The sequence below is a fragment of the Rhinatrema bivittatum genome, chromosome 9 (assembly GCF_901001135.1).
Source record: "Rhinatrema bivittatum chromosome 9, aRhiBiv1.1, whole genome shotgun sequence".
NCBI classification, from domain to species: domain Eukaryota; kingdom Metazoa; phylum Chordata; class Amphibia; order Gymnophiona; family Rhinatrematidae; genus Rhinatrema; species Rhinatrema bivittatum.
The window spans coordinates 1,789,528-1,804,479 of record NC_042623.1 but is presented as its reverse complement, the minus strand read 5'-3'; the positions used below and the strand labels follow the sequence as shown (position 1 = coordinate 1,804,479).

Sequence of the window (14,952 nt, the reverse complement as noted above, 5' to 3'; positions counted from 1 at the left end):
ACCCCGGTATGTGCACAAGTGCTGGCTGAGGGAAACAGGGCAGCCCGGGGGCATGGTCTGGGTGGGGGTGGGCCGGGACAGTGCCATTTGACACTGTCCTAGGGAAATGCGAGCCAGCAGCCGGCCGGCATGCAGATATTACTTCTGCTCCAGAAGAGCAGTAAGTAATCAACCAAAAAATAAAGTAAGTAGTTAGGAAGGGGTGAGAGGTCAGGGAGGAGAGGGGAAAGGGTAGAAAGTTTAGGTAGGGGGGTAGGGAAGTTCTCTCCCAGTCCGCTCCTTAATTGGAATGGACTGGGAGGGAACTGGGGAAGCCCTACTTCCATCGCCGTGTGTGGGCTTTTAAAATTGCCCCCCTGCACGTGGAGGAGGCCATCCACCCACACATGCACGCATGGATGTTAAAATCCATCGCGCATGTGCGTATGGATATCGTATTTTAGGACTCACACGCGCCGATGCGTGTGTGTTATAAAATAGCCGCGTTCATGGGTCTTAAAATCGACCCCTTTTATTTAGCTTAGATTCCAGGAAGAATATCAAGAAGAAAAGCTGCACAAAATGGTAGATATTTGTTTTAATATTAGCCAAGGAAAAATGACCAGAAACTGCAAGACAGTGTGTGATAGTATGTTTCCAAGCAGTGAGGCCTCGTTACCCTGACCATAGCACAGAGTGAAAAAAAGATGAATACATTTCATTTCATTCTTGAATGTATAGAGAAAACAATGATTTTTTAACACCAGCTCAGAACCCATAAACTGACAGATCACTTTTTTATTGCGACACAGAGAAAGGTGGTGCTGGTGCTGGTGGTAGTAGTGGGGTGTTAAGGACAAAGGACTGAAGTATATATCTAGCCTTACTTTTCTTAGACATAAGATTTGAACTGGATCTGTTTTGTGTATATGCTCTAGGAGGGTGGGAAGATGGCTGCCATTATGGTAGCAGCTCCTACTGCCCAATCAGTGGCAAAATAATATTTTGGGTTACTCAAGTTGAAAATGTTGCCATAGAGACCCAGGCTTGTAAAAAACATAACTTTCCAAACACAGATGTAGACAAACACTTTCAATCACTGATTCACTAATGATAAGACTGTAAGGCAATGGTTCTCAGCCAGTCCTCAGGGCACCGAGCCAGTCAGGAGATCCACCATTGTGTGCAAAACTATCTCATGCATATTCATGGTGAATAACTTGAAAAACTAACTGGCCAGGTGTGTTGAACATTCCTGCAAGGGCATATAATATTCCCCTAGAAATACACATTTCTGGGAACAGAAAATATAGAGTTTTATTGATTCAAAACAAATTAATGACAAATACAGTAAGTTTAAGGGAATGCTAAAACAGCCTGTGGATTTATTAGTGTTGTAATGGCGATTACTCATGGTATAATTTCCAATGGAAAGTCCTGGATTTTGTAATTTAGCACTGAACATATTTGTCTAGTCATTGTTATATTATTGAAATGATAACAAAGGAAATGGCAGTCACTGAGTCATGTGGAGTTGTTCTTCGTGTCCGGACATTAACGCAGGCATGCTGCATCTTCTATAATTATTTAGCTGTGACCTCTGACTCTGCAACAAATTAGTAAATAAAACTGACATGTGTGTCCTGCCCTCTCTTGCTTTTTTCTCTACTGTAACATTTGTTCTCATTTTCCTCTTTCTAAAGTATGAGAAAATGATGGAGGTTTCTAATATTAAAGAGATATTTTTTTTCATTTTCCACAGAGGGCAAAGGTAAAAAGAGAAATGCTCTTCATGATTACAAAAAGACACCGGAGGTCACTTTAATTAGAATAGACAAGACCTTGCAGATAAAAATGAAATTGTTGAACAGTACAGAGCACTGCGCCAAAAGATGTAGCAGGAACAAAGGCTTTTCCTTCTCTTGCAAGTAAGTATTTGGGTAGAAATATATTTAATTTTATTATTTCTGCTTGATTTCCCCACTCCTAATCAAATACCCTAGACAGTTTACAATAAAACACAATAAAACAAAATAATACTCCTCTCTCCATAAAAATCCCTTACCCAACAAACATTGATGTATTATAATAATCCCCTAATGATTCTTCCCAACCACGTACATATACATCTTGACCAACTCATCCTACCATTTCCCAAACTCCAACTTATCCTCATCGACTGCTTTCTTACTCAACAAACTTTGATACATCACAACAATCCCCAATGATCCTTCTAACCCACCTACATATACATCTTGACCAACTCATCCTACCATTTCCCAACATCCAACATATCCTCATTGACTGCTTACTTACCCAATAAAAATTGATACATCACAATAATCCCCTGATGAACCTTCCCACCCACCTACATATACATCTTGACCAACTCACTCTAACATTTCCCAACATCCAACTTATCCTCATTGTCTGCTTACTTAGCAGATCTCTACCAAATACAAATCCACTCTAGCCCTTCAACCTTCCCCATACACTTGCAAAAACAATCAGCTTTTCACCTGTTTGTGAAACAGTAAGTAAATGAGTTCCTCACGGGTTTCCAACAGGACTACATTCTACAGTTTAGGGCTAAAGCATGCAAAAGCACTCTATCAATGTTTCATCAATGTAAAACTAACTTAGGAAAACCTAGGACCTTCCAATATAGCCAGCTATGAAAAATGTCAAATGGGGAAACAAACCTGCATTAGATACAAATGAGCCATACTAAATAAATACATGATAGAAATGATGCACAACATTTCAGCTTCTGCTCCTCTAGTGTAAGGAAAGAAAAATATTGAACTGGGTATGAAAAAAATGAAATTGTTCCACCATTCTCACAGCAATGTGCTTTCTACACAAAGCAGGAGAGAAGCCAAAAAGTTATAATTCAGTGGCCTACTAATAAGGTACCACCAGTTGGACTCAGCATTCAGTAAAGCCAGCAAATGGCAAAATATCCAGGGAAAGTTATGCATATAACTGTGAATATGAAGTATAATTTTTTGTTTGTTCCTGTGCTAGACAAGGGAGTATAAACAATAAGACAGGATATCCTGGCAGTAAAGTAGCTTAAGTAGACTCAAGAACAGTAACTTTGATTCCGGCACATGGACGCACATTTACACACATATTCTGGTGCACGCCAAAGGATGCAGCCATTTTATAACATATGCGCAAACGTGCACGTGAGGGCAGATTTTAAAAGCCCTGCGCGTGTAAAACACATCTACTCATTCAAGACCTCTCATGATCTTAAAGACCTCTATCATATCCCCCCTCAGCCGTCTCTTCTCCAAGCTGAACAGCCCTAACCTCTTCAGCCTTTCCTAACATTCTGTTTGCTTTTTTTGTTAGCCACAACCCTTCAAACCCTGCTGATTAGCCTAGTTTTTTTTGTTTTAGGACTTATATGCCACCCATATGAGAATTAAAATTATGTGGTAGAGGACCCTGGCGCACGCTTGTTTCATCTTAAATCCTGGAATCCACATGCCCCGCCCAGACCATGCCCATGTCCAACTTGAGATGTGCATACCCAAGCGCCTTTTAAACCTGTGCTGGCCTGGCTTCTGTGTGCTGGGCTTTTGTGTGTGCTGGGCTTTTAAATTTCACCCCTAAGGTGGCTGCTATGAGGACTACAATGCCTATAATCCCTTGCAGCTGGGGATTGAAAGGCAGAGCAAGGAACATCTGAGCCACGGTGACTCAGAATAACTGGGGCAGCCGAGACCATCCTGGATTCCCTCCCCCATTTCCCATCAAACATGAACACATATGACGCAAAATAACCATAATACTCAGGAATGGATGTAATGGCCGCAGCCGTTTATTAGATACTCTCAAACTGAAATCTAATCAGGTGCTGATTCCTGCTGGTCTGCCTATGTCCCTTGCAGGGTAGGGGTCCCCACCGTCGTGTGCCTTAACCTCTGCCCTAGCGGATCTCTCCAAGGCCTCGCATCCCTGTGAACATTGCTTGATGCCCATGTCCAGGAAGGCCCTTTCTAAGTCACCATGCAGCAAGCCTACTGGGACCTCCCTACTATTCGTTCGTCTGTGGAGAGTGACCAAAGCCACCACTCTGAAGGCACCCACCCTGCTATCTGTCTCCGCCTAGAGTTCTGGACTCGGCCACCCATGGTGCCACAAGGATAACAAAATTAGTGTAACATTACTAACAAAACTCCACCTACCTATCAATTGGGTGGGAAAAATTTGTTGGGGCCACCAAAGAAGAGGAAATGGGGAGGTTGCTGGCAGGACTGTAAACCTCCTGTTGGCTTCACCCCCCCCCCCCCCACCTCCTGATGTCATTGGGCAACATCCCCTGGCCAACTGGGTAGCCCGATGCTGAGTCACATTGCGATCACATTATCGCGCTCTGTGCCCAGCCAACAAGGGGACGGTGCATCATAGCTACGACCCGACGCTATCGGCAGCCTCAACGCTCCCCGCAGCAGCCAGGAGACTGCCGCCATAATGAACACCATCACCCCACCAACCCATGTAATTGTCCACAGGGAGAAGGGCCTCCCAGCTGGGTGCCTGTTATCAGCGGCATCAGCACACTCGTGCTGGGGGGGGGGGGGCTGCTTCTTTATAGTGTTTAGCTGCTTAATGGAGGAGTGGTTCAGATAGCAAAAGGGAGAGATGGTGGGAGCTGGAGGAAAAGCAGAACATCTGAACTTCCCTAAGCCAAACCACTGAGGAAATCTCTGAGGGAGAGGAGTTAGAGCCAGCACTAAAGATAAGTCCTCTTCCACTGAGAAGGAGTTAATGATTAATATTAATGATTATTGGGGAGCGTAAAAAATTAAGCATTAGCCGGAGAAGGGTTTCAGACCTCTACATGCAGGAAGAGCTGAAGACTTTCTGCATTATGTTTGTGTTTTTTAGAGCTGAGATCTAAGTGGTTGTAGCTCAGAAAGCTATTGTGGTAAAGTAGATCTGGCTACATGATGTAGGGAGATTAAACTGAAAGGAGAAACTGGAGTTGCCTTCTGTCTTCTGCCTCTTACGATTCTGTCTGAGGAGCAACTGAAATGCGATAGTGGAGACTGGAGAGGCTTGAAGCTCTTCAAATAGCACTTACTTTGTTGTATTTTCCAAGACTAAATCCTTTGTGTGTAAAACAGATAGAAAAATGCATGGGGAATTGAAATGCTGTTAACTAGATGCTTTTGGATTATGAACAATAAAATTGCCACGGATTGCATTTGAGCTGCATTGGTGATTATGAGGAAACTGCAAATAAATTTAAGAGAAATGCAAGGAGTGTGCTTTTGAGGTGCTTCCTTGTGGTGTTGGTTTGAAACCCTAAGGAAAATCATGAGTGTGAAGGGTAAGAAGCCCAGACGCGGAGCTCAGAATTGCCCTAGCCTAGCTCCACCTGATCCACTGTGGGGCTGTAAGTGAGAGTGAGTACAGACAGCTGTCAGCACCAGGGGAGCTACTTGTGGCAGTGTCTTAGGCTCACATTAATGGGGAAAAGGGGTAAGGGAGAGGCCTGAGGACAAAGAGATGTCGTGAGCCCTGGCTTGAGGCTTTGATGGCAGTTGATTAGCTGTTTCTGCTGGCACAGGCTACCCTCCACCTGAATCAAGACTGCCGAACAGCCCAACAAACAGATTACAGCATGGCCTCGCACCTGCAGCTACGCCACAATAACGTTTCACAGATTTTCAGAGATCTTCCATGCACAGGACTAACTTGTAACTCTCTGGGTATAGTAATACAGCTATCTTTCTGATCAGACATGTGCTTATAAGTTTAGAAGGAGAGAACTCAATGATATGTCTGCTCACCTGTACAGTGTAGCCCTTCCTAGGAATGCATCCACTGATGCCCCTTTCTCTCCAGATACATTTTGTCTGTACCAAAACTGGTGTTTCCACCTCTGTGTAATTACTGTACTGCAGACCTCACTTTTTATTCATGTTTTGTTAAGTGTAAGGTGTAAGACATGAGCTGAGATTGAGAACCTGCACAGTATGGGGTGGTTAATGTCCTGTCTCCCAGTCCCACCAGAACACACAACTGTTTGGAACCTCAGCAAACTGGGAGGATGAACCTTCCTGTTAAAAAAAAAACAAAACCAACAAGAAAGAACATTTCTGGGATATTCAATGGGATATACGGTATATCCGACTGAATATCAATGAATAAAGTTATCTGGCTCCATTAAGCCAGATAAATTTAAACTTAATCTACTGTTTATTTTCATGTGCACCATCTGTGAAAGATATATTTATTTATTTATGTGTTTATTTTATTTAAAAGTGTGCAGCCAAGCTGCACATTTTACTTTCAGAAATTAGCGCCGACCCAAAGGTTGGCGCTAATTTCTTCCAGCGCCAAGAAAGTGCACAGAAAAGCAGTAAAAACTGCTTTTCTGTGCACCCTCCGACTTAATATCATAGCGATATTAAGTCGGAGGTCCCGAAAAGTAAAAAAAGTAAAAAAAATAAAATAAAAAAAATTTTGAATTTGGCCCGCGGCTGTCGGGCCGAAAACCGGACGCTCAATTTTGCCGGCGTCCGGTTTCCGAGCCCGTAGCTGTCAGTGGGCTCGAGAACCAACGCCAGCAAAATTGAGCGTCGACTGTCAAACCCGCTGACAACCGCCGCTCCTGTCAAAAAGGAGGCGCTAGGGACTCGCTAGTGTCCCTAGCGCCTCCTTTTACCCGGATCTACCGCGTCACCTAATTTAAATAGAGAATCGCGTGCACTGGCAAAGGGCCGGTGCGTGTGCCGGGAGAGCGGGCGTTCGTCTCTGCAACTGTTTTAAAATGGTTTTCGTACTTGTCAGAATTCACACAACAAATCGATATTCACAACCATTCATCTGAACAATACACAATTTCCTCCGGTGTACCACAAGGTCTTTATCGCCGATTATTTTTAATATCTATTGCTCCCACTCTGTCATATTCTTTCCTCTCTAAACATTCAATTCAAAATTTATGCTGATGATATTCAGTTTCTGGTTCCTTATAATACTCCTTGGTCCTCTACTTTATCCATGGTAACATTATATTTGAACACAATTAATCCTTGGCTTTCACAGAATTGTTTAAAATTAAATCCTGCTAAAACTGAAATCGTACACTTAACATCCATCTCTGGTTCCACAATAGGTCCCCCATCTCATCTCTCTTTTAACGGTTTGTCCATCCCTATTTGAAATTACGCATCCAGTTTGGGTATATTGATAAATTCTGATTTATCCATGATGAAACATATTTCCACCCTTACAAAAAAATCTTTCTACAAACTTCATCTATTAAAACGGCTGCGTCCTTTGTTGTTTCTACAAGACTTTCGAACTGTCCTTCAATCACTGGTATTCTCGGGGCTAGACCTCTGCAACACTCTTTATTTGGGCTTACCTGACTCCACTATTCATCCATTACAATTGGTCCAAAACCCTGCTGCACGTATACTGTCAAGTATTGAATGTTTAGGGAGGAAAGAATATGACAGAGTGGGAGCAATAGATATTAAAAATAATCGGCGATAAAGAAAGACCTTGTGGTACACCGGAGGAAATTGTGTATTGTTCAGATGAATGGTTGTGAATATCGATTTGTTGTGTGAATTCTGACAAGTACGAAAACCATTTTAAAACAGTTGCAGAGATGGCTATGGATTGTAAACCAGATATAAGAATCTGATGATCTAAAGTGTTGAAAGCCGCTGAGATATCTAAGATGACTAATATGAAGTCTATATTAGAATCAAAACCACATAATAGTGTATCAAAGGAGGAGAGCAAAAGTGTCTCTGTCGAGTGGCCCTTACGAAAGCCATGTTGTCCTGAGAGTAAAATGTCATGTTCCGCAAGAAATTTTGATAATTGATGCAGTACAACTGATTCTAGCAACTTAGCTAAGGAAGGTAATAATGCAATGGGTCTCAGATTGTTAGGATCCAGAGGATTTTTAGATTTATTTTTTATTATCGGAAGAATAGATGTTTTTTTCTGGCAATCTGGAAACTGTCCTTTCTCGAGAGACTGATTGACCAATGTGCACAGAAAGTTGCTAACTAGCTGCCCTAATGATTTGAAAAGGGAGCGTGAACTTGGATATAAGGGTGAATTAGAAATTTTCTGCTTCTGTATTATAACTAAGATAGTAGATTCGGATACAGGTGTAAATTCTGACCAGATACCAGTAATTGGTGCGTTATTGAAAGTGGGATGAGGTAAATGTTTAAATTCTTTAGATATGTTGGTCTACTTTGGATTTGAAGTGAATAGCTATTTTGTTACAAGTGATAGTGTCATAATAATTGGATTACCAGTATTCAGAGTGGTTAGATATTTTACGATATTAAAAAGAGCACTTGGATTACTGTTTGCAGTGGAAATTTTCTTGGCAAAATATGTTTTCTTAGAAACGTTTAGTTCCTTATTATATTGACACAAGGTGCGGTAATAAGCAATTTTTGCATTGGAAGGTTTTTTACGTTGCCAGATTTGTTCTTTCGTTCTTAATAAGGTCTTAAAAGAATGAAGGGCTTTAGTATATCAGGGTGCATTGGGCTTCTCTTTTTTGTAAGTAACTTTTTTCAATGGTGCTATTGCGTCGTCCAATGTTGTAGTAATTGTAGAATTCCAAACTGCAACAGTGTTTTCAATAGAGGAGGCTGGGACTAAGGGCAAATTGGGAGGAAAGGAATCAATAAAGGAATCTGTTGATATAAATTTTCGTTTCATAACTGTAGAATTGCTTTTACATTTAAACTAATATTTTCTATCTTTATGGTAAAATGAATGAGGCATTGATCTGACTAAGGTATTGGGTTAATAACAGTTTTCTCTGGGATAGGTAATGGGTATCGCAAAGGAAGGGTTGAAGAAAGCGAGGTCTAGGGTATGTCCCTGGATATTGGTAGGGACTTGGTTCAGCTGTTCCCGTCCCAAACTAGACATAGCATCTAGGAAAGAAGTCACTATGGGTGAAGGTATAGAGGCATTGATATGTAGATTAAAATCTCCTACTAGGATGGTTTTGGATAAATCTATTGGAAACGAATAAATTATTTCTAAAACAAGCACTATAATTCCGAGAGAAGGCGGTCCCAGAGGGCAATATATAATTCAAATGTGTAGGACAGTGGTAGTTATCAATAACATTTCGAAAGGTGGTGATATTGTGATTTGTTTTTTGTAGGACTTAAAGAAGATTTGATAATGGCTAGTAAGCCACCTCCTCTACGGTTTGGTCTGGGTTCAGATATAATAGTATATCCAGGAGAATATAAATTATTTCTAGCTTAAACCTAAGTACACAACCTTGGGCAAAAGTTTACCTTCATAAAGGCAGCTATCTATCTATCATCATTATAATAATACATTATCCCCGTAAAATTTAGCAGATAACTCAAGGCTGTTTCAAGACAGGAAGGAGTTAACTGAGCATCTTATTTGGCTAAGTCTGATTTTTTACAGTTAACCAAATAACTTATTTGGTAAACCTTAGATGTGGCCATAAGTTTTAAAGTTATCTGGGAATGTATTCCAGGCTAACTTTAAGTTTATGCTGCTATTTTTAAAGAAAATATCTGGATAACCACCAAGAAATAAATAAATAGAAGGCCAGGCTGGCTGCCAGGGCCGCCCACCGATTCAGAATTATTCAAGGAAATTTATTCATTTATTTGCTTTATATTCTGCTTTTTGGCAGTTCAAAGCAGATTATATTCAGGTACTGGAGGTATTTCTAGTACATGAGACAACGGAGGGTAAAGTGAGTTGCCTAAGATCACATGGAGCAGGGAGAGGTGTTCTCTACTGCAGCCCTGATGACAGTGACAATTTAGGGGGTGGAGGTGCCTTGGAATGGGAGGACAGGGAACTCTTACATTTCATAACAGGTGGAATCGCCAGGGTGACTGGCCTGCTTCCTCTGGTCTTCTGGCATGCCACTTTTTAACAAGATTTTGGGTGGGCCATCAGCCCCATCATGAGCACCACTCAGGGGTGATCACCATTAGCCAAATAAGTTACCCATCTAACGCCTTCCTATTTTGAAATCCCTTGAAACACACTTCAGTTATCTGGCAAAACGTTACCCAGATAATGTATTATTATTATAGTAATTATGTTGTATATTAACTGCCTTTTAAAAAGGAAATTTTCACTCATGGTGATGTACATAGCCTGAGGACCCTGTATGCCAATCAAAGAAGCAGTAGCAGCAGCAGAATTAGCAAAAAATGTTAGAATGGGGAAGCCAGTCTCTTGAGCTGACTTCCCAGCCTTTTCCTCCAGTAAGGTTAGGGTTAGATTTATTTATAATCTGCCTATGCAAGGTGGCTCACAACGAAAACATGCTCAAAGTCATCATAAAACAAATCCACAGAGTAAAACATAAAACAGAATTATAAAAAATATATAAGCCAATAACTAAAACAGAAATAAATAAAACACAAGTAAGAACTTCACAAAATCAATGGATCTAATCAGTCCATTCAATCAATTAAGTGTTTTACTGTAGGCATTTTCAAAAGTATGATCTTTAAAACTTTCTTAACAGTTTATTACATGCATTTTAAATAGCAAATGTTTCCTTATTTCAAGGCTGCTACTGGAAATGCATGCAGACGAGTCTCTAACAAGTAAGCTTCATGGATAGATGGAATGTCAGGTCAGGCCATTTGTGAAGACTGTAAAGTTATTTTTGGATAATTTGGCTTAAGAGCATCTTAGTCCAAGAGAGCTATGGTTGAGTGAGCAATTTGTATACCAGCAAAGCAGATTTAAATCTGATTTTCCACTGGATCGGTAACCTAACCAGTGGAGAGCAGACAGTACTGATGTGATATGTTCTTGAATTGAGAAACCCAAATTCAGTCGAGCAGCAGCATTTTGCAAAACTATAATAAATTGAATAATTTAAGGGCAGTCTTAGGCAATCCTAAATAAAGCACATTGCTATAGTCCAAAATGGGAATTAACATTGCCTGAACAACCAAATGAAAATGATAGGTTTGCAACAAGCTCTTCAAAGGACGTAAGAGATACAACTTATAAAAACCTGACCTATTCACTTCCTTTATCTGAGGAAAAAATGAGAGCTTCGAGTCAATAATCACTTACATAAGAACATAAGATATGCTATACTGGGTCAGACCAAGGGTCCATCAAGCCCAGCATGCTGTTTCCAACAGTGGCCAATCCAAGTCACAAGTACCTGGCAAGTACCCAAACATTAAGTGAAAAGATCCCAAGCTATTAATCCTTATTGATTAATAGTAATGTATGGACGTCTGTTCTAGGAATTTATCCAAACCTTTTATAAACCCAGTTACACTAACTGCTGAAACCAGAGATTAACTGTGCATTGAGTGAAAAAGAACTTTCTCCAATTTATTTTAAATGAGCTTCTTGCTAACTTCATGGAATGCCCCCTAGGCTTTGTATTATCTTTCAAGACTTTTTTGCATGGGAAACAACTTTTATGATGATCCAATTGATAGGCAAAAAATCTGGTACCAAAATTGTCTCTTGTTTCCTGATACACACAATTTCAGTTTTTGATAAGTTTAGACCAAGTCAATTTTCAGAAAGCAGGAGGTAAGCGCACACCTAGAAGATGACAACTTCTCATAGGTCTCAGATCATGATCTCTGAACCAGAAAATCAAACTGAATATCATCAGCATGCACCTGGAAGTCCTCATGGAGGCCAGACAATAGCTCACATATAGGGGCAAGGTTGATATTAAGTAGAGAGGTAGAGAAAGCCGACCCCTAGGGGTGTGCATTCGTTTTGAACTTATATGTAAAACGCTACTTTTTTTTTTTTTTAACTTAAAAAAGTGATGAGGCGAAAACGATCGGATTTCCAACTTATTCAACATAGCTAACATAGCGGAACCGCGGTGGACCACGTGACGGCCGCGTCACGTCGATGACGCGGCCGTCACGTGGTCCACCCGGTTCCGCTCCCGGACCCCTCGTTGGACACAAACGGAACTTTTGGCCAGCTTGGGGATGTCAGGAGGCCCCCCCAAGCTGGCCAAAAGTTCCGTTTGTGTCCAACGAGGGGTCCGGGAGCGGAACCGCGGTGGACCACGTGACGGCCGCGTCACTCCGACGCAAAGGAATAGAGTAATGGCTTCCTGACTCCCCACTGGACCACCAGGGAATTTTGGTAAGTCTTGGGGGGGATTAAGGAGGGTGAGGGGTTTAAATTTTTATTTAGGGAACCGGTGCACATATGGACATAGACTCAACTTATAGAATTCTCCATATGTCCATATTGACCGAAATTGACCCCCCTTTTCGACTTATGGACTTATGAACATAAACTTTTTGGCTGCACATCCCTACCGACCCCTGAGGGACTCCTAGGCGCATGCCCTCCATGATCAGCCCTTACAGAGGGTAGAGCACTTGGGATTTAAATGGCTGCTGCAGCTGTTAGCCACAAAGTGATCTCCCAAACAACATTCAGTAAGCAGCAAGTTATCCCAGCCTATTTGTTTATTTACTTAAGTAATCCCTGGGCTGATAGTTCCAGATAAACGCTCCCAGGTACCATCCCTCAATCACAATCTCTTAAGGTCTAACCCATCCCTTGTTCTTATTTCATCTGAGTGTTCAAGATTCCCTGAAGGAGGGAATAATTATTTTCTAGGCCCTGTGCATTGCATTTGTTAAATCCCAAATTAAAGTTCATTATAAACAAAACTAATTATCCCAGAAGGAACAACCATGGTGGAAGCAGGGATGGTTTCAAACATAACATTTATTTATTTTATGTATTTATTTTTGGTTTTTTATATACCGATCTTCTTGCATTGGATGCAAATCAAACCGGTTTACAGTGAAACAATTCAACTTGCCTAGGAGCATTACATGGAACAAAGAACATCGAACAAATAAGAGTGCTTGTGAGCATTACATAAAAAACGAGGAACACTTAAACATTTAAACCTTTAAAAACCTTTGGTAACAATTCTTATACAAAATGTGAGTAAAAGAGCCATCAATGTTAAAACGAAATCAGGCGGATGATTGTCTCGATTGAGAAGGAATATTGGGAAGGGAGATTGAGGGCGGACACGGGGAATGAGAGATGGGGTGGAGGGGCGGGTAGAAAGAAGGTGTAGGATAGGGGAGGATATGAGGGTGAATTAATAACATATAGAACCAATCAAAGTTGTCACAGGTTGTCATTGTGGGCCATCAAGGAAATGCAAGGCTGAATAGCCATGTTTTCAGTTTTTTCTTGAAAGAAATCTGGCAGGGGTCTTGTCTGAGTTCTGGTGGGAGTGTGTTCCAATGGGTAGGGCCTGCAGTGGTAGTGCCCTGTTACTTAGCGAGGATTTGGCTTGAGGGACGAAAAGGGTGCCTTGGTAAGCTTTTCTGATCGGTCTCATGGATTTGTTGGTGCATAGCTGAAATGTGAGATCCATTGGGGCTGAGTTGTATAAGGACTTATGCATGATGGTCAGAACTTTGTATAGAATTCTGTATTTGATCGGAAGCCAATGGAGGTTGTAGAGGATAGGTGTGATGTGGTCTCTCTTATTAGAGTTGGTCAAGATCCTGGTCGCAGAGTTCTGTAACATCTGTAGAGGCTTAATGGTGGTAGCTGGTAGACCGAGTAGAAGAGAGTTACAGTAATCAATTTTGGTAAGGATGATAGATTGTAGAACCAGGCGGAAATCTTGAGAGTGCAGGAGCGGTTTTAGCTTTTTCAGAACTTGTAGTTTAAAGAAGAAATCTTTTGTCGTGTTGTTTACAAATCTTTTCAGTTGGTGGAGAAGGATTGAGTGGTTGACTGTATCAAAGGCTGCCGAGAGGTCGAGGAGAATAAGTAAGTGTGGTTGTCTTTTTTCTGAGCTCAAGAGAACTGAGTCCATGAGAGAATTCAGAAGGGATTCTGTGTTTCGGGATTTACGAAATCCGTATTGCGATGGAGCCAGAATAGAGTTATCTTCCAGATAGTCTGTGAGTTGTTTGTTTACTATTTTTTCAGTGATCTTGGCGATAAAGGGTAAGTTGGCTTTGGGACGGAAGTTGGATGGATCATCTGTTGACAAATTAGGTTTTTTTAGTAGAGGCTTCAGTATGGCTTGCTTGAGAGAGTCGGGCACTTGACCTTGGGTTAGTGAGCGGTTGATGATTTCTGCGATGGGTTTCGCTATGGTATTTGGTATTGAGATGAGAAGGTTTGATGGGATGGTGTCTAGCGGATGAGAAGAGGGTTTGATTTCTTTAGGATATTTACAGATGAATAGTGAAATTGATGAAATTCTTCACAGCATTAGTTGTCAACTTAAGATATTTCACTATTCTTTCTTTAGGTAGATTTGTGACCTTTCTTCTTTTTAATAATTTAGAATGATGGTTCCATTAAAATCCAATTAATAAATCCACTTTCTCTCAAGTAATGTTAAGCAAATTGTCAGCTCTCTCTCACTTAATAAGGCGTGGAGGAGTAACCTATTGGTTAGAGCAGTGGGCTATAACCCAGCAAAACCAGCATTCAAATGTGACCTTGGGCAACTCACTTTACCCTCTGTTGCCTCAGGTAAAAAATTGGATTATAAGCCTTGTGTGGATAGAGAAATACCTATAGTACCTGAATGCAACCTACTTTGAAGTGTCAAAAAGAGGAGTATAAAAATGTAAATAAATAATAAGGGATATTCCTCTTAGTTATGTTTGATGATATCATAGACTCAGTCCAGAAAGCTCTTACATTCCCTGAACCTCCTCCTTCTCCTTAATTCTCATGGTATATGATAAGCTCTCTTCCTCCTCCTTACTACTCATGGTATATGATATGCTCTTCTCCATCTCCTTACTACTCATGGTATATGATAAGCTCTCCTCTTCTCCTTACTACTCATGGTATATGATAAGCTCTCCTCTTCTCCATCTCCTTACTACTCATGGTATATGATAAGCTCTCCTTCTCCTTCTCCTTACTACTCATGGTATATGATAA

The 14,952-nt window shown here is 41.0% G+C and overlaps 1 protein-coding gene across 4 annotated transcripts in view; it reads left to right on the top strand.

Moving 5' to 3' along the window:
• HGF (hepatocyte growth factor) overlaps positions 1-14,952 on the top strand; it is a 212,316-nt gene that overhangs the window by 42,217 nt on the left and 155,147 nt on the right. For 3 of the 4 annotated variants that reach the window (XM_029616760.1, XM_029616759.1, XM_029616761.1), the window contains exon 2: positions 1,742-1,907. The exons of the other annotated variant lie outside the window; for it this stretch is intronic. In XM_029616760.1, the coding sequence (XP_029472620.1) occupies positions 1,742-1,907 (166 nt within the window). The remainder of the gene's footprint in view (positions 1-1,741; positions 1,908-14,952) is intronic. 4 annotated transcript variants of the gene reach the window in all.